Source organism: Typopeltis vanoorti, chromosome 12 (assembly GCF_054136105.1).
Source record: "Typopeltis vanoorti isolate ZY-2024b chromosome 12, IOZ_Tvanoo_1.0, whole genome shotgun sequence".
In the NCBI taxonomy this organism is placed as follows: domain Eukaryota; kingdom Metazoa; phylum Arthropoda; class Arachnida; order Uropygi; family Thelyphonidae; genus Typopeltis; species Typopeltis vanoorti.
Genome location: NC_143560.1, coordinates 69784339 through 69810838, shown reverse-complemented (window position 1 = coordinate 69810838; position 26500 = coordinate 69784339). Strand labels below are relative to the sequence as shown.

General features: G+C 35.7%; 1 protein-coding gene across 2 annotated transcripts in view; it reads left to right on the top strand.

The window, feature by feature from the left end:
- Positions 1-26500, top strand: part of LRR (capping protein regulator and myosin 1 linker 1 leucine rich repeat protein) — a 917109-nt gene that overhangs the window by 54999 nt on the left and 835610 nt on the right. For both annotated transcript variants that reach the window (XM_090401192.1, XM_090401191.1), the window contains exon 3: positions 3240-3290. In XM_090401192.1, the coding sequence (XP_090257318.1) occupies positions 3240-3290 (51 nt within the window). The remainder of the gene's footprint in view (positions 1-3239; positions 3291-26500) is intronic.

Sequence of the window (26500 nt, the reverse complement as noted above, 5' to 3'; positions counted from 1 at the left end):
ATTTACCAACTAGCGAAATGTAGAAATAAAGCAGCAAAGGACATCTTACATTTGAGGCAGATCAAAGATGCTGAAGGATGAGTATTATGGAGGGATGTGGACATAAGAAACAGATGGAAAATATACTTTGAGGGACTTTTGAATGAGGAAAATGCAAGGACTCTCAGAGGAGATGGGCAGCCTTCTGAGGGGATGGTGCAGAACATCAGTAGACTGGAAGTGACGGAGGCCATGAAGAGGATGAGGAATGGAAAATTGGTGGGCCCCCGACAGAATTCCAGTGGAGGCATGGAAGGCACTGGGGGAAGAGGGAATTAACCTGCTGTGGGACCTGTTCATGAAAGTTTGCCAACAGGAAAATATACCCGAGGAATGGAGGGAGAGTACTCTTATCCCCATCTACAAGGGTAAAGGGGATGCACAAGACTGTAAAAATTATAGAGGAATAAAGTTGATGTCTCACACAATGAAGATCCTAGAAATGGTTCTTGATGGTAGATTGAGGAAGGAGGTGGAGATTGCAAAGAAACAATTTGGCTTCATGCCTGGTAGATCAACAACAGATGCTATCTTTGGGTTACGGCAGATGATGGAAAAATATCGAGAGAAACAAAGGGAGCTACATCTGGTATTTATTGATCTGGAGAAAGCATACGATAGAGTGCCAAGGCAAGAAGTCTGGAGGTGTCTGAGGGAGAAGAAGGTGCCAGAGAAATATGTTAGGTTGGTGCAGGAAATGTACAGAAATGTGAAGACAAGTGTTCGGACCTGTTTGGGACAGACAGAAAGTTTTCAAGTAACAGTTGGCTTGCATCAAGGGTCAGCATTAAGTCCGTTTCTGTTTAATATTGTGATGGAGGTGGTAACAGAGGAGGTGAGAGAAGATGCGCCTTGGACAATGTTGTATGCAGATGACATCTTGCTGTGTGTAGATTCAAGAGAAGAAGTGGGAACTAAACTGGAAAGATGGAGAAAAGTACTGGAAGAAAGAGGTATGAGACTGAACAGAAGTAAGACAGAGTACATGTGTTGCGCAGTGGGCGGCGGCCAGGAGACAGATCTGGAGCTGGAAGGAAATGTCATCAGGAAGGTGAGAGACTTTAGATACTTAGGTTCAACAGTGGAAGAAGATGGAGGAGCTGAGAAGGAAGTGGGATGCAGGATACAAGTGGGTTAGAGGAACTGGAGGGAGATGGCTGGAGTGTTATGCGATAAGAGGGTGCTGATCAATCTGAAAGGCAAAATTTATAGGACAGTAGTGAGGCCAGCTATGACATATGCTATAGAAACTGTGGCCCTGAGGAAAAATAATATCAGCAGGATGGAAGTAGCAGAGATGAGAATGCTTAGGTGGATGTGCGGTGTGACCAGAAAGGATTGTCTGAGAAATGACTATGTCAGGGGAACAGTGAAAGTTACGAACTTAGGAGCGAAAATACAGGAGGTAAGGTTGAGATGGTTTGGTCATGTGATGAGGAGGGAGGACAAATATGTGGGAAGAAGGGTCATGCAGATGGATCTGCAAGGAAGGCAGAAGCGTAGGCGGCCAAAGAAGAGATGGAGGAAGCTGGTAGAAGAGGACTTGAAGATGAAGAACTTGGATGTGGTGACAGCCCAAGACAGGAAGGTGTGGAGAAGACTCATTACAAACAGTGACCCCACTTAAGTGGGAGAAGCTGCAGAAGAAGAAGAAGATATATATATATAAATTATATATATAAAAAATTATATATAATTATATATAATTTATATATATATATAAAAAAAAAAATATATATATTTTTTTTTTTTCACCAGAGGTCACATCAGTAGAATAACATGTGATCAAATCATTGTTTCACTAGCTTACAGTTAATGATGTAACTCAGCCTGTTCTGTATACTTATGTACGCTCCAGATGATGATCTTGATGTGAAGATCGAAACGTCGGGATAATAAAAAAAGTTTTTTAACACGGTTGTAAATTGCATAAAATTTTTAAAATAACATCATACAAGTAATAGCATACAACACTTTGTACAGGACATCATAAATAGCCTACATTTGTATATGATGGTAGATGACTTCCACATCAAATTGCCTCAGTATCCTCCTATAATTGTACAGCACATTTTCTTTTGGACATGTGTATTTCCATACATGCTATGATTTCTATCATTGATTTAGCCTTTGGTATCTCAGCAGGTCTAGTATTACTACTACTGAGGTCAGTAGTAGTACACAGACCAGAAAGGTCAAACTGTTCTGAATCATGACCCTCCTCGTAATGATGCGTGACCATATATAAACATCCAAAAGGAAGTGTGCTGTGTATTATAGGATAGTGGGGCAATCTGATGTGAAGTCCTCTGCCTCCATATACAGATAGCCTAGTTGTAATGTTAAATTTGTTCATGCTTAGGCAAAGGTTTAAATACAAGAATTTTTTGTCAAGTATAATTTATTTATTTATGAATAGAACATTTATCTTTTTATGAAAATTTTTTTCCAAGTCAGTGGAACATAATTACATTCTCTACTTATATCCTGTAGATTTTTTTATCAGTTGTTTTAGAACAGCTATTACATTATTACATAATATTCTGTTTGAAAAGCCTTGTTCTTCATATGCTGAATTTATCTTGATTTCCTTCGAATGGAAACTCTTCTCTGGAAGATTGCTGACACTAATTAAGAAGTTTTGTTTATGTAGTGCAAGGTTTGTCAAACTGGAAAGAGTTTCATATTGTCAACCACAAAATTATAGATTATGCAGTCATTAGATAACACTCCTTAACATAGAGAAGAAAAGAGGTTGTGTGATTAGTTAGATTACAAAGCTCATGTTATGGAGTGTTAATATCCTGCAATGGTAGTGATAGTATTTATTTCATCAAATGGTTGCTAAAGTTTAATGTTCATGTTATGTGATACTTAATTTCAGTGCTGATTTCTCAAAGAAACTGTTTCTTTGCATTTTGTTGATTGTAAATACGTTTAGGATCAGCTTAGAAATACATCTTAGATTGAAAAAAGTTCCTAAGCAAGTTTAACTTTTTGATCCCAACAGTTATATGTTCAGTGTATTAAGGCGACAAGACACCATGTGATATTTTCCCAATGGATATGTTTCAGTGGGATTTTCTTAAGATATTTTAACATCTTAAGTGGGTTCTGTTATATTTATTATCAAAGCAATTAATCTGAATAATATTATTACACTTAAAATTTAATTATTTATTACTTTTCTTTATTTTCAGGCATTTTCTGCATGCAGACTTTTTATTCTCACTGCCAAAATTCCCACAAAGGTAAATAGTAGCTTCATGGAATTTCATTTTCATGAATGCATCTTGCCAGTAATAGATGCAGTATAATCTCTTACTGAGATTAAAATATAATGATGATTAAAACATGAAGTATAATGATTTAAAAACTTGCATTTTATTTGTAGTTGTCATTATAATTTATCTAAACGTGGCTTTATAGGTGTTTTACTTAGCAGAGACCTAGAATGTTTTTTTTTTTGTTTCATTAATTTTAGGTATTTATATCTCAATAAAATAATTAGTACTGTATTCTGTAATATGTGAATTATGAGTATTCTATAATATTGGTGGACACATGAAAGTAATAAAAGAGTAGTTTGTATAATTATGGATTTGACATTATTAGCACATATACATCTTCATATTTTAATAACTCATTCCCTATAAAGATGAAAAAATATAGTACACTAGTCTTGTGAATTACAAAAATGCTAGGTAGATAGATGAAAATTACTGATTTACTTCTTTAACTAACTGCAGATGTGGTGGTTGAAAATGCAGATGTGGGAAGTTCATTCCACAATTTTGTTGGGAGTAGGAGGCAATGAGGATCAATGGTATTGTGATTTTAAAGTTCTGCTGAAGGTCACTAAATTCATTGCTTGCATTCACGAGTGCTTAGGAGAGTACAAAATTAGAAATGTTAGAAATGCAAGTTCATATGAACAGTCAGTGTCCATGAAGGTAGCTTTAAAAAAAAGCATTTTTTACAGATTATATTTTCTGCTATTCTCCATAGCATAAATATGCTGGTCTGTCTCTTATGGACAATGATAGTGTTAGTCCATAAGAACTGAGTTATTAAACTACTTCTGTGTGGATTTTGCAAAATGAATTCAACATCAGGCTGCACTGAGATATTCATTGCATACACAAAATTATTTAAGCTAACAAAGGTTGATAGTGAAGTACATTCACAAGTAATCTGGAATGAAATTAACATAGCTACAAACTACATCCATGTTCACTGGATAATGGACTCATAGTTCAACACCTGATAATACTGCAATACAATGCAGAGTTTCATTCCATGTGTTTTGGTTATTTCTGAAGTTATCAGCAGAATGTTTATGAGGTATCACCTGATACATGCTTATTTTCCAATCAACAGAATTTCTAATCTCTTACTTTCTCCTCTTCTACCTGGTGTTTACCATCCAAGTACTATCCAATCTACAGTACCTTGGACAGACAGGCCATTCTGTGGTATAAAGGATTTAGTGAACATCTATACTACATTGAATGCCTTAAACTTCAAAATATTCTAAGGAAATAAATTACGGAATTTACTTCCAGTGGAAATAAATATTTATTAACAGCAACATTTTTAGTCTGATTTTAAGATTAATCTCAGTGTGAAAAGAAGAATCAGAAGACCAAGAAAGAGATGGCATGAGACCGGAACAGGCACCTGGCCTAAAATCCATGTTAGGAGGAAGAAGAATATAATCTTTCTAATAAAAATCTGCTGCTCATTCTTCATCTTAACCAGAATAGAAATGACTCTCTTAAACTTCCCCAGTTTTAGAAAGTTATCTTACTCATTGTACTCCTCATGATGTGTTAAATTAATTAATAATAATTTTTGCTGTAAAAATGTTTTTGAGCTCTCCTCTTGCTGTAAATATTACACCACATGCCATAATTTTCAGTTGTTATTATTCTATTTTATTTTGTCTCTAACTATTCACATTTAAGAATGGTCTTGAGACTAAACCAACAATTTTGCATTTAATAAATATTTATTTCCAATTTATTTACTTAGAAAATGTTTTCCTCTGACATTTCTTTGTTTTATAATATTATACTTCAAAAGTTGGGTCAGATGAAATCCCAGCAGAATTAATTAAGGACATAGGGGATGGAGGTATAAGAGTGTTTCATAGATTGATTACAAGGATATGGGAGACAGGATCATCGCCTAGAGACTGGAAGAAGTCTGTTTTCATACCGCTACATAAGAAAGGGGATATGAAAGCATGCAACAGCTACAGAACTATTAGTTTAGTATCTCATGCAAGCAAAATTTCATTGAAGATCATGATAAATAGGATTGAGGCCAAAGTTGAGGCAGAGATGCCCAAGGAACAAGCAGGTTTTAGGAAAGGTAAGGGCACCAGAGATCAGATTCTTTGCCTTAGACAAATCATAGAAAAATATAAAGAATTTAGACTTCCTCTGGTAATGTGTTTCTTAGACTAATCTAAAGCTTTTGACTGTGTTCAGCATGTGAAACTGTGGGAAGTAATGAAAAGAATGGGTTTTCCTCAACACACTATCTGGTTGATAGCCAACTTGTACAGGGAGCAAGAAGCCACAGTAAGATTAGGTGTTGGATTAACTGATTGGCTTCAGGTTGGAAAAGGAGTAAGGCAAGGATGTTTACTTTCTCCTCACTTGTTTAGTATATATACGGAGGACATCATGCATGAAGCATTGGATAAGCTCAAGACAGGAATTAGGATAGGAGGTAAATTGATCAGTAATCTGAGGTATGCTGATGATACAGTACTCCTTTATAATGACATCGAAGAACTAGGACAAATTCTTGACATAATTAACAAGATTAGTAATAACAGAGGACTTCAACCAAATTCTAGCAAGACAAAGATTATGGTTCTCAAAGGAAATACAAAGAGGGAAGCTCTTGAGAAACAAGTTTACCTTAATGGGAAAAGAATTGAGGAAGTCAGCATGTTTGAGTACCAGGAATCCATTATCAATGTGAAGAATTGCTGTTCAGAAGACATCAGCAGAAGGTTAGGAATGGCTAAAATAACAGTCAGAGACTTGTCTAAAATCTGGAAGGATGGATCTATCTCCATGGGAACAAAGTTGAGGATTTTGGATGCAGTTGTTTTTCCAACAGCGACTTATGGAAGTGAGACTTCGAACCTAAAGAAGTGAGATAAGAAAAGGATATCTGCTTTTGAGATGTGGTGCTACAGAAGGCTGTTGAGGATATCATATATTGAAAGGTGTACAAATGAATGGGTGTTAGAAAAGATCAGTAGAACTTTAAGGCTCGTTAAGGATATTGACAAAAGAAAGTTAAAATATTTTGAACACATTGAAAAGATGGAAGGAGGACTTTTCAGAACAGTAATAGAAGGTAAAGTTCCTGGAAAAAAGAGGATGGGGTAGACCATCAATGAGATGGATGGATGGTGTGTGTGTGGAGAAACTAATCTTCAGAGAGTTGAAGTCTCCAGAAAAGCAAACAACAGGACTACATGACGAGGCCTGGTGTGGCACATCACTGAGCATCGGAGTGATCATATGGCATCTGTGGATGTCCAGTGAACATTTAGAGATAAGTTGGGTCTTGCACAACACATCGAGACCTAACACATTAGCCTCTGAAACAATGCTCTTGTTTCAAGGCTGAAAAAAATTGTGAGCATAATTTTGCTAACTCTGCTGGTTTTATATTACCTACTAGATGAGGGGTCTGCAACCTTTTTGGATTGAAGAGCCATTTTTAAAATTATATCTGTTAAAAAAAAATTTAGGAAGCCGCACACAGTGATGAGCAACCAATGGTCCGCGGGTTGCATGCAGCCCTCTCAGGTTGTTTTGTGCGGTCCACGGTGTTTGTTTTGTACGGCAAAATTAGTATATTTTAATTAAAAATCTATTTTATGAATGTTGATTTTTACATGTGGATTTATTTGTGCAGGTTAAAAAATTAAAATATAGCTTTAATACTTTCTTATCAAAGAAAAAGAAAATATTCTTTATGCGGATCGAACCGATTATTTGATTTACTATTTAATTGCTCATCACTGCTTTAAATTTAGAAACTACATTGAAAAATATTATAATTAAATTATTTATTCAGGTTTTTTTTTTTTTTTTTTTTACAGAACATGTTATCATACTTGTAAAACACAGGGGTGGCATGTCACACGAAATTATATGATATTTTTAAATATTAAATAATAAAACAAAGATTTGCTCCTCCTTACAAAAACATGGGTATAAAATCCAATAACATACCTATTTCTTTAATATATTTTTTTTTAAATTTAAAATATCTTCTTAGTGCGACTTTTGCTGTTGAACTTCTTGGGATAGTTTCTCAATATGCAGCGAATATGCCGTAATTTTCATTTTCAAACATGACGAAAGACTCACGTTGTTTAGTAGGTTTCTCAACTTACTCTTAATAAAATTCATATTAGAAAATATTTGCTCACAGAAATATGTCAATCCGAAAATCGATAGATGTCCAAATGCATATGTTTGAAATCACCGAATGTAAGTGTATGGTAAACAATTCCACATGTCAAATACAATCTGATCTTGCTTTTTAAGATCTATTTCAGACCATTTTTTTGTATTGCAAAGATAGATTTTTTTGTCTTTCCAACTCCTCCAGGTCAGCTTTAAGATTTCTAAATTTTGAATTCCACAAATCCTGGGGTTTCAGGTCCTCTAACTGAAGTTGAAATACAGCCTCATCACTTCCAGCAGAAGGTGAAAAATTTAATTTGGCAGGATTAATATCAAGTGGTCGCAATAAAAATGATATAGTTGCCTTGTTCTTTCTAAATTCCTCAAATCTCCCATTAAATGCAGATCGCATATTTACCACAATTTCTTTGAAAAAGGTTAAATTTATGGAACTATTATCAGCTTGTTATTGTTGATATTTCTTTAACATAGGAAAATGTAATAATGTGCCTTTCTCTAAGTCTATCGCAAACAAATATAATTTTTGTTCAAACAAAATCACTTCTAAAAGCAAACTGCTGTATTTCCCTTTCCCTGTAGTTTCTTATTTAGTGCGTTTAAGACTGGATATAATCTTAAAACAACTCAAAAAATCATCAGTCACCTTCCCACACATCAACCCAGACAAGAAGAAGTCCATAGGATTCCCATACCTTACGTCAAAGATATCTCCGAACGTCTTTCAAAAATTATGAAGAAATAAAATTTTGCCACTACTTACAAACCTATCAACCAAATCTATAACTTGTTACCTTCTCCTAAGGACAAACTCTCACCTCTGATGTCACCTGGTGTTTATGAGATTCCATGCTCTTGCAAATTGTCTTACTTTGGTCAGACAGGTAGGTCTGTTCAGAAACACATCTCGGAAGATCAAGACCACATTTGTCTTTTCAAACCACAGAAATCTGGTCTCTCCCAACACAGAGTTGAAAATCCAAACCATAGAATCCATTGGGAGAAGTCGAAACTTTTACACAGATCTTTATATAAATATGAACGTTTATATAAAGAAAGTGTTGATGCCCTACTACACAGACCAAATTTAAACCGCAATGACATTCTTACTATTCCTATAGTATGGGAAATTGTCATACAAAATTGTGTAAAATAATCTTTATATATATATATATATATATATATATATTTTTCTTTTTTCAGTTATATTTAATTTACTTCTATAACACGTCACTGCACGTATATTGAGATTCCATTGTAATCATGCACCCTAACTGTATGTTATTCCTAGTATTGTTTGAACTACTGTACTGATGACGTCCCAAGATACTTGGGATGAAATATTTATGAAATAAATAGTCATTACTGTGGTTAGTACTTGTATTTTTTAGTGATGAATTCACCACAGGTTTTGTTATATAAAAAAAAAAGATATCACCATTGTCACTCGAGTTCAAAAAACAAATAGTGTGGGTGCAAAATGGATATGGAACTTTATTAAGCAAGAGATCTATAAGATAATTGTCTAAGATAATGTGGAAGGAATATTGTGAGAATAATAAGAGTGAGAGGCAAATAAAGTTAAGTGCATTGTACGGAAAGCTAAACCGAGTACAAAAAGAAATTGGCTTTTCAGGTAAAGGCAATCCAAAAGAATTTTATTGTCACAACAAAGTAAAAGAAAGAATGAATGTGGAAGAGTAACTTTACTGAATGCAGATGGCACCCTTGTGTCAAGCAATGAGGTGGTTCAAATAATGAGTGCTCACTTTGCTAAGATTTATCATCTAGGTGCACAGTGCTACAACTACATTGGATTAAGAGTTAGAGCTCCATTCAAGGAAGTTGAAGAGCTGTTCATTACCTGGATAAGAATTCATCATTAGGGATAAATAGGATATCAGCATGTGTGCTGATTGAATGTTCAGCTGAATTGGCTAAGCCCTTGACAGGCTTGTGTAACATGAGTCGCAGCTCAGAAAGAATACCACAAGAATGGAAAGAGTATATAATAGTTCCATTGTACCAGGACAGTGAAAAAAATTATGTGTATGATTACTGACATATTAGTAGTGGTGGTGAAGATTTTAGAGAATTTGGTATGAACTCATATACAAAAATGGCACAGATAAACTATACTTTGTAATGAACAGCATGGGTTTACTAAAGGGAGGTCATTATAAATTAAAGATGCCAAGAAATTATATTCTTGGCTTAATCCTTTATCGAAATGTAAGCAAACAAAGTTTGTGCCTGAAGTATTTTTAGGACAGGGCAACTCGTATATGAGGTGTGGCTATTAAATAACAAGACAGGATGCAAATAATGTGGTTTATTATTACAATTGTACAACTTAATTGTTATCCCCTTCAACATACTCCCCTCCTCTATCTATACACTATTGCATATGAATTTTCCATTGTTCGAAGCAGTGCTGCAAGGCATCAGGTGTTATCTGCTTCAGTAGCACTGTCGTTTTCTCCTTTACCTCATCCACTGCAAGTCCGGCTGACAGTGAAGCTGGACTTGCAGGAGAAGAGCATCACTGGTGATGAGATGTGGATTTTCTAGTATGATCCAGAAACAAAGAGACAATCGATGCACTGGAAAACTCCCACGTCACCGAGCATGAAAAAAGCAAGAATAAGTAAGTCAAAATTGAAGGCAATGCTGATCGTTTTTTTTTTTGTTGTTGTTGTTGTTTTGTTTTTTAATATCAATGGCATGGTAATGGTTGAATGGGTAGAAGAGGGTCAGATAGTTAACCAACATTACTACCTTGAGGTTCTGGCCAAACTGAGAGAACAAGTGAGGAAGAAGTGACCTGATCTGTAGAAGAACAATGCTTGGATTCTCTATCAGGACAACACTCTAGCCTAGTGCACTGTCTGTAAATCAATATCTGACTGATAAGAAGATCCCAGTGTTGGACTATCCACCATACTCGCTGGACTTAGCTCCATGCGACTTTTAACTTTTTCCAAAGTTGAAATCTGCATTGAAGGGCACCCATTTTCAGTTAGTGGATGAGGTAAAGGAGAAAACGGCAGCATTACCGAAGCAGATAACACCTGATGACTTGCAGCACTGTTTCCAACAATGGAAAATTTGCATGCAATGGTGTATAGATAGAGGAGGGGAGTATGTGTTGAAGGGGATAACAATTAAGTTGTACAATTGTAATAATAAATTACATTTTTGCAACCAGTCTTGTTATTTAATAGCCACACCTTGTATATAGAGGTTAATGACTTCACATCACTTGCCTTAATATCCCATAATGCAAAGCACATCTTCTTACAGACATGTATAATGTTATGCATTATGGGAAGGGTCACTACCCAGATTGGCTTTCACCTTTATTGAGGTCTGATCAGTAAGAGTCACACCCAGAGGTGATACCAAAGTTGAAGAAATGCGGAAGTCATATTTCCATATGTACGAGTATCCAAAAGGTGTCACCCCTTATTATTAAAATATTCTGGATTAGAGATAGTTGTTGGAAGTTTCTCCTCTGGGATATACTATAAATTAAAGATGCCAAGACATTATATCCTTGGTTTAATTCTTTATTCAGGAGCAAACAAAGTTTTACACCTGAAGTATTTTCAGAACAGGGCAACTCGTATATGGAGGCTAATGACTTCACATCACTTGCCTTAGTATCCCATAATGCAAAGCACATCTCCTTACGGACATATATAATGCTATGCATTATGGGAAGGGTCAGTACCCAGACCGGTTTCGACCTTTATTGAGGTCTCATCCTGAAAATAATTCAGTCGCAAACTTTATTTGCTTACACTTGGATGAAGGATTAAACCAAGAATATAATTTCTTGGCATCTTTAATTTATAGTATAACCAATTCGAAAAACTTCTAACTACTAAAGGGAGGTTATGTTTTAGCAATTTGCTCGTATTTTCTAACATTGGATAAAGGGAATAGATATGCTATAATACTGTTGGAAGGCATTTAATAAGATACCACATGAAAGGCTGATGCATAAAATGGAGAATATGGGATTCGAATCTAATGCTATTGATGTGGATAAGTGGGTTGCTGATGGATTACAATGTACTAGGGTGGTCTGAAAAGTTCTCGGCCTAACAATGAAAAAACGAATTTATAATTTCAAAATTATTTTTATTTTTCAACATAATCTCCCTTAACCTCTTAATGTACCAATTAAAAATCAGAAAGCGGTTGTTTTTCTGCCAATTTTTTGGGCGAGGGTGATTTGCTGGATCAAATTCATCATTATTCGAAAAATAATGATGAATTTGTGCAAACGCAAATGAAATAGCCGATACATGCCATTGGCAACTTTTCTCGGCTGAAAGGAAATAGGCACAAGATTGTGTAGCGTCTATATTCGGTTGTATTTATATGTGAAACCAAAATTCAAAATAAGTTTTGGTGCAATAAACAATAGACGTGTCACAGATGTCTTTGTATGTTAAGGGGTTAAGACTAATACATTTATTCCAGCAATGCTCCAGCACCATTATCCCGTCCCTGTAGTGGTTCTCAGTAAGATCTGCAAAATACCCCTCTACTGCAATCACCTCTTGATTCAAAGAAAAACGCTGACCAGCGAGGAAGAGTTTTAGTTTTGGGAAGAGATAGAAGTCAGAGGGAGCCAAATATGGCGAATAGGGTAGATGTTCCAACAATTCATAGTGCAGATCCCTTAAATTTCTCATTGCCAAAACACCTTTGTGGGCAGGTGCATTGTCCTGCTGAAAGATGATTTTTTTCTTCTGCAAACCTGGTCTTTTCTCACAAATTTTTTTGTCTAGTCTGGTTAAAAGATCGGAATAATATTCCCCGGTTATTGTTTTACCCTTTTCAAGATAATTAATAAACAGAATGCCTTTAGCATCCCAAGACACTGATTCCATGACCTTTCCTGCTGATGGAACCGACTTTGTGTTCTTTGGCGCCGAACAACTGACTTCCGTCCACTGTTTGGATTTTGGTGTGTAATGGTGAATCCAAGTATCATCCACAGTAATAAATCAACGCACAAAATCAGTTTTATTCTTGTTAAAACACTCTCACTGTTCAGAGATTTTTATGCGAGTGCTTTTTTGATCTGCTGTGTGCAAGTATGGCACCCATCTTGTGCAAAGGTTTTTCATTTGCAATTCTTCATGCAAAATATATGAGTTTCTTTATTTATATAGATAACTTTTAACTTTTTGCATTTGAGGAAAGCCAAGCACTTTTCCTTTATGCATTCAATAATGTTCTGTTTTATTGCTTCATTGAATTTCAGCAGTGTATTCCAGTCCCAGGTAACAATATTTCATTGGAAAAGAGGATCTCAAGTTTGGTTGAAAAGATCAATGGGAAAATCTGACAAAAGTGTGGTAGACAGGAGAAAGAGGGGTGATATGATAGAAGTCTATAAACTTCATTATATGGAAGGTGAGGAGACACTATGGGTAATCCATAGAAGTTAAGTTTGTTCACGGTTAAGAAAGGGGTAAGGACTAGATTTTTCTCCCACAGAGCAGTGAGTGACTGAAACAGTTTGCCTCTTGAAGTGGTGAGTGCATCTACTTTGAATGAGTTTTGGAGAAGGTATGACAGTTGTTTGGGTGATGTATAGCCTCCCTCAATGAGTCCTTGACTTTTAGGAGTTATTAGATAATAATAAGTCTCCATGGTGTGGAATTGATCTTTGCTTGTTCCATACAGTGAAATTTTAGTGGGTCTTGATTATGATCAGACATTCTGATGTCGAGTTGTTTGATCTGAATTACTCTGTCTATAAGAGAAGAAGAGATAAATTTTTATTAAGCCAGGAACCAGTATTGTGATTCATGTAAGGATAACCCTGGAGATTAGGGTTGTAAATCCTTCATACATCTGCTTGTTGAGCATTGTGAGAACATTTTAATTGTGCATATCTTGCCTGTTCCTTTCTGGGATTGCCTCCTGTTTTGTGTGATTTTGGGATTAGTCACTTGCTGCTATTGTGTAGTGTACATCATATAAGTATAGCCGCAATTCCTGGAAGAATGTCCAACTGTTCTGTTGGTTGAAGCCTATACATTTATAAACCTTATTACACATTCTTGGTATTTCCAGTCTTCTGTTGTTGAACCCCTACTGGAGCAGGTATTGATCTGTTAAGATTTTTATATCTGCAGGAGTATGCTCTTGGAGAAATAACATACTAGTGTTATGGTGTAGTATTAGTTTCCATATAGTTTCTTGTTTAATTGGACTGTGAAATCTTTGTGCATTTAATCAGGCAACACAGAAGGTAGATGATATGATTAGTAAAATATAATAGTAAGACCTCTTGATTTTGAATGAATCTGATGAGGTCTTCAGTTTGTGAACTTCCTCAAAATTGAAGTTCTCTGCATCTATGCTGTTGCTTGTAAATTTTTTCCATAGTTTTTTTTTACAGTTGCTTGCTACAATCCACAACCCTCTCCAACTTTACATTTTTTATCATTTTAGTTTTTGTTCCTTTTTCTAGCTCATCTTTCTTTTAATATTAATGAAGACATGAATAAATACATAAATGAATGAATATATAAATAAATAAGTGAATGAGTAAATAATAAATAAATAATATTCATCTTTCTTTTTTCAGTGAGATTGTCTGGATACTAAGTTCTTTCAGATGGGTTTTCTGTTTCTTCTTCTCTGATTTCTCCTTGTAGAAGTATTTCTTTTGTTTGCATTTGGTTTTTATTTGTTCAGCTGTTACACTAAAGTCATTACTATTAATTTTAGTTAATGATTGTTCTTCCTGGTGGACAAGGAATATTGGTCTTGCTGTTCTGGAACATTTTGTCTAATTGTTGGTCAGTATTGTTGTGCATTTTTTATAACTTTACCGAAAGAAAGACAAGCTACCAGAGACTAGCTTGTCTTTCTTTTAATATTAATGAAGACATGAATAAATAAATAAATGAACTATTATGGAAAAATTAAAGGACAATACAGAGTTGGATTTCTAATTAAGAAAACAATTACACACCTCATAAAAGAATTTAATTATACAGATGAAAGAATAATAGAAACCACACTTAAAATAAACTCCTAACTTAAAATCATGATCATCCAAATATATGCTCCCACCTCATCCCACACTGATGAAGAGATAGAATCATTTTATGACTCACTGCAGCACACTCTAGACAAAAAAAGAAATAGCAATCAAAACTTTACTATAGTAATGGGCGATTTTAATGCCAAAATAGGTTATCCATTCACCAAATAGACACAATAGGACCATTCGTAGATGGTACAAGCAGCAACTCAGGAATGGCTCTTATAGAATTCTCTATCAGTAGCAAGTTTTACATTATGAATACATTTTTTAAGAAAGTCCTCAAAAGAAAATGGACATGGAGGAGTCCAATTGGAGAAATAAAAAATGAAATAGATTATATACTGTGTAATAATAAAGAAATAGTTCAAATCAAGTAAAAACAGGAAATGACCACCGACTGGTGAGAGCCAAAATTAAAATAAACCCAAAATGGAAAGAATAAAATGGATAAACACCAAAAAATCAAGAAGTTTTGACTTAAAACCTATTGAAAACAAGAAGGATTATGAAGAAAAACTCAATCAAAAACTAGACTTAATAAATATATTTGAAGAAGAAGACCTAAATAAAATAAGCAAAAACCTAATGGAAATAATAATCTCAGCAGCCAACGAATTCAAAAGCAACAAACGACAAAGAGACCATAAACTTTCAGAGGAAACCTTACAACTACTAAGAAAGAGACAAAAAATGAAAAAAGACAAAAACTTGATTTCTAAAATAGAATATGCAGAACTATGCAGAACAATAAGGAAAAAGATGAGAAATGAAATAAGATCTTATACCACTAAAAAATAAAAGAAACAATTGAAAACAATAAAAATATGAAAATACTAAGAAAACATTTATCAGTTGGAAAAAGTCAAATAACTGCAATAAAAGATAAGAATGGAAAACTATAAAGAGTTTATAAAGAACTCTGTAGTGATCCTTCAATAGATAAATCAAATATAAATAACTCTTCTCCATCGCATATAAAATTCATCTCCCCATTCATTTCAGATGACAAGCATTAAATGCTACTCTGATACTGTTATTTAAAAAGGGGACAAAGAAGAAATAAAGAACTATAGACCAATTAGTATTCTCTCTAATCTGTACAAAATTCTCACAAAAGTATCGTTAACAAACATGTTAACCCCTCTTCTAGACTCAAATCAAACAGTAGAACAAGCAGGAGTCCATAAAGGTTTAACACAATTGATCATATTCATGCAGTAAAAAAAAAAAGCAAAAGAAAACGAATTGCCTATCTGTTTAGCCTTTATTGATTATGAAAAAGCATTTGATTCCAACAAAACTAATGCAATAATTAAAGCACTCCAGAATCAGGGAGTTTCTGGAGAATATATGGACCTCCTCCAGGAAATATACCACACTGCAACAGTAACAATCCAACTTCACACGAGTAACAATAAAATATCAATTGAAAAAAAGTGTCCAACAAGTAGACTCTCTATCACCCAAAATCAAATACAAGAAATATTTAATAATATAAACTTCATGAACCTTTGTATAAAAATTAATATCAGAAACTTAACACACCTAAGATATGCAGATGATATCATAAATAAACTAGCAACACCTTAAAGAAAAATGGAGAGGTTGATGCTAGGCATCACATTAAAAGATAAGAAGTGAAACACTGATAAGAGGCCAGACTCACATCACTGACATCATTCTTCACCATAAGTGACTATAATAAATTTAGTTTAATCCTTTATCCAAGTGTGAGCAAACAAAGTTTGCACTTGAAAGTATCTTCAGGACTGGGGTAAGGTGGTAGAACACCGGGCAACTCATTGCAAAGGTGGAGCAAGTTAACATCACTCCTATCTCAGTATCTCCCATCATGCAAAACACATCTCCTTGCGGATATGTATAATGTTATGCATTAAGGGAAGGACCACTACCCAGACTACTTTTGACCTTTATTGAGGTCTCTTCAGTGGGAGCCAAGCCCAAGTGGAGATACCAGGCAGAAATATTAGCAAGTCATCTCTACCTATAGGAGTTGCCAAACGGTGTGCCACCTTTTTATTAAATTACTCTGGATTTAGAGAAAGATGTTGAAAGTTTATTTTGGATAAAATACTTGGATAAAGGATTAAACTAAATTTATTATAGTCTAACCAAGTGAAAAATAAACCTTTCAACATCTTTCTCTAAATCTAGAGTAATTTAATAAAAAGGTGGCACACCATTTGGCAACTCCTATAGGTAGAGATGACCTTGCTAATACTTCTGCCTGGTATCTCCACTTGGGCCTGGCTCCCACTGAAGAGACCTCAATAAAGGTGAAAAGTAGTCTGGGTAGTGGCCCTTCCCTTAATGCATAACATTATACATATTCGCAAGGAGATGTGTTTTGCATTATAGGAGTTAGGAGATATTGAGATAGGAGTGATGTTTGCTCCACTATCTCCACTTGGGCCTGGCTCCCACTGAAGAGACCTCAATAAAGGTGAAAAGTAGTCTGGGTAGTGGCCCTTCCCTTAATGCATAACATTATACATATTCGCAAGGAGATGTGTTTTGCATTATAGGAGTTAGGAGATATTGAGATAGGAGTGATGTTTGCTCCACCTTTGCTCCACTATCTCCACTTGGGCCTGGCTCCCACTGAAGAGACCTCAATAAAGGTGAAAAGTAGTCTGGGTAGTGGCCCTTCCCTTAATGCATAACATTATACATATTCGCAAGGAGATGTGTTTTGCATTATAGGAGTTAGGAGATATTGAGATAGGAGTGATGTTTGCTCCACCTTTGCAAGGTGGAGCAAACATCACTCCTATATATAACACCGGGAGTTTCCCGGTGTTGTACCACCTTACCCCAGTCCTGAAGATACTTTCAAGTGCAAACTTTGTTTGCTCACACTTGGATAAAGGATTAAACTAAATTTATTATAATCTAACCAAGTGAAAAATAAACTTTCACCATAAGTGACTAAAATGGAAATGGACTGGACATCTATCCAGAAGAGAAGATGAGCAATGGACCACCATACTAATGAACTGGATTTGAAAAGAAGGGAAACAAGGCCGAGGACATCCTAAAAGAAGGTGGAGTGATGAATTGTCAAATTTTATTGGGGAAAATTGGTTAACCACTGCCAAGAACAGAGAAAGGTGGAAAGAACTGGAGGGGACTTTAGTCCAGCAGTGGACAGAAAATGGCTGAAAAGAAGAAGAAGAAGAACAATAAAGAAGAAATCTTCTTTATTGCTATTCGATATATATATATATGCTGGCCATGATAGGTTCTACTGGTGCTTATGTCCTTTCATCAAAAGTTCTGAGGAGACAGGTAATAATGCAATGCTCAAAATTTTTACATTTCTGGTACAGTTAAAACATTTAGCCTTGGATTTGCTTCCCAAATGATTGTATGAGGGGTTTGCAGAGACAGTGCCTACAATGCAGGCAGTGTGTCTGCAACCCCTCCACCAAACAGTTCACCATATTTTCAGTTGCACTGATACCAACCTTCAGGGAGTAGGCTCATGGCAAAGGTGACATCACCTGAAAACCAGTTGGGATCTTCATTTGAGATATCCTTTTTTTATGTTACTGATTTTACTCCATTTTGACAATGTATTGATAAGGATTTCATCACTGCATACTATCTATTCCATTGGAATTCTCTCAACTTTTATTGTTCTCTCCTGGCTTTCTACCATTAGAGGCATTATTGTTTCCTCCTTGGAATGCGAAACCCTCTAATAGTTTATTCCTGGTTTCCAGATCTTTAATTTGAACTGAATATTTCCCTCTGCTTGACAGAATGAAGGAACATATATTATTAGCCCTTGTTATCTCTTTTAAAACTTTGGTCACTTGCTTTGCGTCTTCACCTTCTGCAATTTCAATTCCTAGAGTTTGCATCTTTGAGGGAATTGATTCCATTATTTTTGAAAACCTAAAAACTAAATTGAGTGATGGGGGAGGGGGAAAAATGCTTTCAGCCTGCTCTTACCAAGTAGATGGTAAGAGAAGTGGGCTGTAAAAAAGAAAAAAAAAAAAAAAGCAGTGTTGCTTTATTTGGCTAGGCTGCAGGTTCAAATCCTGCAGGGGTGAATTCTCCATGCTTGCTGCGTAAGCTCATTAATTGAGAAAGAAGTTATATTTATTTGTTAATAAATGCATGCATTTATAAGCATTCCATTTAGGCTTTTATTTTTATAGACAGGACGTCTTAAGCTTGCGCGGCAATAATTGAGCTTTGCGTTGTGCATCGAAGGCCGATGCTTGCTTGTCTAGCCAAAGCTACCCTGGCTTGCTCGGTTGTAGGAGCTTCCAGGTCCTTGCAACAGCACTGTGATTTCATGCGCTGCATAGCCATTTCACATCATCTCACTCTGTTGCTTTAACACACACCATGCGCAGTCAAGGTAGCTCTAGCCAGTGAGCTTCAGCCAGCCTTTACATGTGTGTGTGTGTGTTGCTTGGGAAAATCAAGTTACAACCAACTTTTTATGACTATGTTATTGACCAGTTCATAAAGAAGAACCATAGGGTAGAATTTGTATTCAAGTAGCTAAATTGAAAAAGATAGAATATCATTTGTAAAATAAATGTTGTATTTTTATGATTAAATGTACATAAATTTCTAAATATATAGTTTTAAATGGTCAGTAATTCATTATTCCGCTAATCAGACACTTCAATCACACTTCTCACTCCCTAAATGATAACAAGAGCAAGCGTGAATTTCAAGACCAGCATTCGCCCCTGGAATCCTGCATAAGGTATGAATATTTATAAGACTTGCACACAATGTTTTGAGAACTCGAAACCTTCAGGAGTGTGGGTATGTCTTTTTTTTTTTTTTAGCAGAGCTGTGTGAGGAGAAAGGGGGTTTATTTTGTGAATGTGTGGGATGAGTTTGAGGGGCAGATAGAGCTATATAAAAGAGATGGGCTACATTTGAATGGATTTGGTGTGAGTCAATTGGAAAAACTGCTGCTGCAAGAGAGAATGAGTGAAGTGAATGTAAGACCTGAGGAAGCAAAAGCTTTGTGGAAGAGCAGGAGAGTATGGTAGACAAGTTTGTGAATGGAGAGGTGAGTGGCACGAGTGAAGAGAATGAGAGAGAAGGAACACATAGTGGACATGGAAACAGAGGGACTGCATGAAAAGTATGGATGATGATTTCAGGAGTAGATATGTGAGTGCACAAGAAAGGATTAAGATAGTCAAGGATGTGGGGTTGACACTTAAGTCCAGGGAAGGGTGTAATATCAGTGTTGATAGATGGGGGGGAAGATGGTGGAGTCATATCCGACAAGTGGGGTTAGTGGGACTTGTTATAGAAACAGAAATGAGCCAGTGTGTATGTGTACAAAAGAACTATTCAAAACAAGGGGAATGAAACTGTAGTGTCGATAGAGTTCATTTGCCCAAAAATTGTTGTAAATTATACAAAGTAAATTATACTTAACAAGAAATTATATTCTTGTTTTTTTATCCTTTATCCAAGTGTGAGCTGGTGAAGTAATATCACAATACATCACTTCTTTATGGAGACAGCTGATTTCATATCAAATTACCCTAGACAGCCACTTCCATTTGGAAGTGTATGTTGCCATTCATTTTGAGAAGGATCACTACACAGACTGGTTTCAACATTTATTAAGGTCTCGTCAGTGGAATATACATTCAATGGACAAAACATTAGAGATAGAGGTGATTGGAAGTTGACATTGGCATCCTCTGTGCAGAGTGAAACATACCCAAACTGAATGCATATAGTAAATAGGCAGAATCGAGACATCCTAACAGTGTATTGCAGTCGACGAACATGGGTAAATGTGGCAGTCTTAGCAACTTTGATTGTGGATATATTTTATCATTGCAAGAGAGATGAGTCATTTTATCGCCCAAGTAGTAAGACCATAGGGTTTTTGACGGCAACCATATAAAGGGTCTACCGCAAGTATACCATCAACAGACATACCAGTGCCCAGCGAGCAAGTGGTGGCCGAACACATGCCATTGATGGCTGGAGTCAACATAGACTTCCTGTCATACAGACCTACTATAGAGCAGCAGCAGCACAAATCACATCCAGTTTCAATGGCGGAGGTCCAAGAAGTGTCAGGGTGTGAACGGTAATGGCTTACCCTGCATACCATGGACTATGGGAGCTGATGTTCCTAATCATGTACAACTGTTGACAGCTTGTTATTGGGCATTGCACTTTGCCTGGTGTCGGAGCCATCAAAACTGGACCTGCAAAGTGGACGAGCGTTGTGTGGGGTGATGAATCTCATTATCAGTTGTACTGAGCTGATGAGAGGGTGCAGGTGTGCAGTAGACAGCATGAGGCCATGGTCCTGTCATGTCTGGTAGGCTCTATTCAAGAATGTGGCTCTGTGGTTTGGGGACCTTTCTCATGCAACACATTAGGTCCCTTGGTGTGTCTGGAGAGGTTGTTAAATGCTGCAGGCTACCAGAATGTGTTGGCTGATCACCTATGCATTTTCGTGGACTTCGTGCATCCTGCAGCTGATGGTCTATTTTAACAGGAGAATGCACTGCCCCATTTAAAATGTAACCTAATATTGAAGAACACTCATTTGAGTTTGGGACCATCTAGTGGTCCCCAAGGTCCCCGGATTTAAATCTGATGGAATCTCCCTGGATGCCATAAAGCAAGACATCAGATCCATGTGTCTGGGACTGATGTTTAAGGTGCAGTTGTGGAGAATGCTGCAACAGGCTTGGTTAGAATTACCTTTGGCAACCCCTCCAGCATCTGATGGAGTCAATATCTCAGAGAGTAAGGCTATTATTTGCACTAGAGGAGGACTGACATGCTATTAGGTAGGTATCTCTAATGTTTTGTCCATTGAGTGTATATCCAAAAGGAATGCTCTCCATTTAGATATTAGGGAAATTTGATGTGTTCATCTGCCTCTGTGCATAAGTAGACCATCATGATGTTATTTTATGTACTCATACTTGGGTAAAGAATAAAATCAAGAATATAATATGGTGATATATTATTCTCTTGCTTGCATATGGAAACATGATTTCTCCCATTAATAACTCTCAATATCTTGATGGATGTAGCTCTCACTGATGATACCTCTGTGAAATCAAACCAAATCAAATCTGTGTAATGATTTCAGACAAGATACTGCAGTATTCTTGTCTGAAAGGAAGTATACTATACATTATAGGATATTAGAGCAGTTTGATGATGTTACTTTGCATGCTCAAGCTTGGTTAAAAATAAAAACAAAGAATATAATTTCTTGTTGAGCATGTACTTTGTAATGAGATTTTTTCCCCTACAAAAAACAAAATGCTATAGCTATATAAGGCATTAGAAACTGCATGATATTTAAAGAAGGGCTTAGGTAAGGATATTAGGTGTCAGTTTCAATTGAAATTGTTTCTATAGTTACTTAGTTTAGTGATGTGTGCCTGTCACAGGTATCATTGTGCTCTGATGATGCGAGATAGTGAAATATTAGTGAGTTTACATATTGATGAATTTAGGGACACAAAACACACTTGTTTTAAAGATTATTTTACTAATTATTAATAAAATAACTTGACGTTTAGACCCCCTTATTGAGGTCATCATCAGAAGGATACATGTGTATAGGAACCAAGCTACATGCTGTTGCACTCTATAAAGGTAACTTAAATCTACATTGTTAACTAATCTTTTTCTTAGCCTGACCTCTAGTGATCATTATCATCATCATGCATATCAAGGATTTAGGCCTAGCACGGTCTGTTCTGGCCTTAGAAGTCATCGTTGAATCGTTTAAGAGAACATCCTGTTTTTCTTTTTCCTAATGGCTTGTACTTTAAGGCTTGTTTTGGTAATCTTTCTGTTTTCATTCTTTGAACGTGTTCCATCCATTTATGTTTATATTTTTAAATTTTTTCTATTACTTGTTCTTGGTTTAATTCTTAGGGTATACTTTGCAGTTTTTCTCATAAATTTCATTTCTGCTGTAATTAATCTTTGTTTGTCTTTTTGTGTTATTATCCAGATTTTGCTTCCATACATTAAGACTGGTAGGGCTAATGTATTGTATACTTTTAGTCTGGTTTGTTTTTGAAATAGGTTTGGTTTAAATATAGAGTTAATTACACCTGTTATTTTTAAATATTTTGCAATTTTTACGTTTATATCTTTTTCATTTTCATATGTAATCATACATCCTAGGTAGTTAAATGAATTCACCTGTTCTAAGATCTTGTTATCTATTATATTTTAGTTCTTGCTGAACCTCTAGTGATAATAAAAATACATAAATAAAAAGATTTAAATAAAAACTACAATAAACTCTGCTAAAGTCCTCATGTACTAAGATTCTTCTGGAATTGTACAGTTCATATTTTTATATTATGATTATCTTCTGGATTTGTACAGTTCAGGTTGCTATTGAAAGTTCAGAAAAAAAAAAAAAAAACACTTCACCAAGTCTTCTTGCATTGAGATTTTTCTTTGTGGTTGCTGTAAAGGTTGCAGATGGGTCCTTCACATTCTTGGAATAGTTAGATCATCATTTTTATTGAGATTTGGATTATGTTTGAGCATTTCACATGCTTCTTTGAATTTCTGCTTGAACCTACACCGCGCCAAAACCTGGTTTGAGCAGAAATTCAAAGAAGCATGTGAAATGCTCAAACATAATCCAAATTGCTCGAACCCCTACACCACACCAAAACTTGGTTCAAGCAGAAATTCAAAGAAGCATGTGAAATGCTCAAACATAATCCAAATCTGAATAAAAATGATGGTCTAACTATTCCAAGAATGTGGAGGACCCATCTGCAACCTTCATAGCAATCACAAAAAAAAATCTCAATACAAGAAGACTTGGTGAAGTGTTTTTTTTTTTTTTCCTGAACATTCAATAGCAACCTGAACTGTACAAATCCAGAAGATAATCGTAATATAACAATATGAACTGTACAATTCCAGAAGAATCTTAGTACGTGAGGACTTTAGCAGAGTTTATTGTAGTTTTTATATGTATATATATATACAGGGTGTTCGGGATAAATTTGACATATTTATAATTAATTATATTTTTCCGTAAGTTACATGTATTAACACACACTTCTCTTCATTTAAAAGTTTGGACCCTTCTTCATTCATATACAAGATGTCAGAAAGGATGGATAGCTGGAACCCACCTGAATCATGGAAGAGAATAACTTGTATCATGATGATTCGTGCCCGCCATCAAAATAAGGATATTTCGACTGCTGCCCAATGCTCCCTGAATACAGTAAAAACAATCAGGCATGAACTAGAGACTTGCAATGGTGACTACGAGGATGTAGCAAGAAGAAAGATCCCTAGCAGACGATCTGATTGCGTTCGTACAGCAGAATTCCTCGCAAATCTGCAGGAACAGGTGTTGAAAAACCCTGGCATTGGAATTCGGGCTTTGTTCGTGGAGTTGCTAACTGTAGTCAAGCCCTGGATAACAAGGGTAGCCAATGGTAGGCCGTATGTATGGCAGCAGGATTCGGCCCCTTGCCACACCTCTGGGAAAAGTCAAAAATGGTTGTCTGAAAATTTCTACGACTTCACCAGTCCAAATGTTTGGCCTCCAAACTCCCCAGACCTTAACCCCATGGATTATTTTGTATGGGGCGCAGTTGAAAAAGACACCAATCGCGCTTCTAGTAATACAAAAGCCCAGTTAATGGATAAAATTAAAACAGTTTTTGCGGCCCTTCCCAGGGAGACTGTAGCATCAGCTTGTTCGAGGTTCCGAAGCAGAATTGAAGCTGTGATCGATGCTAATGGTGGTTATTTTGAGTAAATCTTGTTGATAGTATTGTAATTAACTCTGCCTGTAATGTTTTTTTGTCAATTCATTAAATTTAATAGATACAAAGAAGATTTTCTTTTTCCTTACGAAACTGTCAAATTTATCCCGAACACCCTGTGTATATATATATTTATTTATTATTATTTATTTTTTTTATCGCTAGAGGTCAGGCTAAGAAAAAGATTAGTTAACAACGTAGATTTAATTTACCTTTATAGAGTGCAACAGCATGTAGCTTGATTCCTATACACATGTATTCTTCTGATGGTGACCTCAATACAGGGATCGAAATGTCAAGTTGTTATTTTATTAATAATTAGTAAAATAATCTTTTCAACACATGTGTGTTTTGTGTCCCTAAATTCATAAATATGAATGCTGATCGCTGTATAGCCTTAAAAGAAAGAAATTAGTGAGTTTAATGAACGTGTTCTTTTCATGTTGGTGTTGTTTATACTGTTAAGCATTATTATGTAAAAAAAAAATAAAATAGCAGGGTTTTTTTCTCCTGTAAACTTGGTTTTTTTCATCCTGCATACAGACAAATCGACCCTTCAGAACACACGCATTTACAGACAAAAAAATACTTGTGATGGTGGCGGTGGGTAGTAGATGGTGCTAATGTGGTTGATTAGTAGTATAGGTTCGGTAGTGGTGGAGACTGAGAATTGTGCAGTGGGTGTCCTTCCGCGATGAGTATTTGGACTCCCTGGAAGTGTCACGAATAATAATAATAATAATAAAATAAAAATAAAACTGCATCACAGTAGAATCAGCAGTGCATGGGAATTAGTCTAAGGTTGTCTGAAGGAAGCTGTATCTGATTACATCCAGAGTTAAGAAAATAAATTACTTTAAAGTAGGAGCTGCAAAAAAAAAAAAAGAAAAAAAGAAAGAGAGAGAGAGAATGTTCTGTATTCAAAATCATTACAAGATTGATTATGAGACTCAGCAGCAATATAAAGAGAAGGCTAGGAGAGTGACAGCCATGGTTGATGAAGTCAAAATCAGATTATAAAAAAAAAAACAGAAGTTAGCCAAACAAGCCAAGAGAAATCAAGAAAATGTTGCTCTAATAAAAGAAAGTATTGCCCTGACAGAATAATCTTAATGAATTGAGATGGTGGGAAAGTGTAAGATGTACTAGAAAATAGCTACGTTATTAAGTGTTTAATTTAGTAAGGTATACATGTTGAATTGGATTTAAATGGTATTGATGATAACACAGATTGATAAGAAAATAAGAAAATTTGTGTTCGCATCCATACCATTTAAATCCAATTCAACATGTGTGACGAACACATAAGCCTATCCATGCGTTTAAATATTCTTCACGGAGATAATATTGTACGCAAGGCACGACAATATGGTAAGTGGAAAGTAAAATTGGCATGGCAACTGAACAGGTTAGCCTTCTTAAAAAGGTGCCAAGATACCAATTTGATACCAAACTGTATAAAAATTAAGAACAAGTTTCACTCGGCCAAAGCCCAACGTATTTATAAACGAGCGAGTTTAGCACTATTACTGGAACAGATATACGCTACTTGCTGAGAACTTTCAGATATAAATTCTTCCATCAGTGCACTACGTGATATACTATCTGACATTTTGAACCTGGAGCTATGGGATATCCTGGAGAGAATCTCTGACTCTACAGCCAATGAAGAATTCATTAAAGTTAAAAACTGGCACCAGAAGAAATTTGAAATCCTCCACCAATGATGCAGTGCTATGCAGCGGCCGCAATTACATCAAGATGGCGTCGTTGTGAACTTATCATCGTTAACCTTAACCAAAGAAGCCACGAGTGCATTAAGTCATGGACACAATTTTGCTGTTACTCCTAAAGAAGTTCCAAAAACCAAAATAATGGCTTCTGTTGAACGTGGAATATACAGCCTGCCTCCAGCAATAGCCAGTAATATTAGGTTAGACATGGCCAATATCCTAATCCAATCTAAGCATCCCAAAAATAATATCCCACATAAAGAAATAATGGCTCTAAAAGAGCTATGCAATAATAACCACATTACAATAACCAAATCAGACAAAGGAAACGCAACTGTCATAATGGATACAACAGAATATGAAAGCAAAATG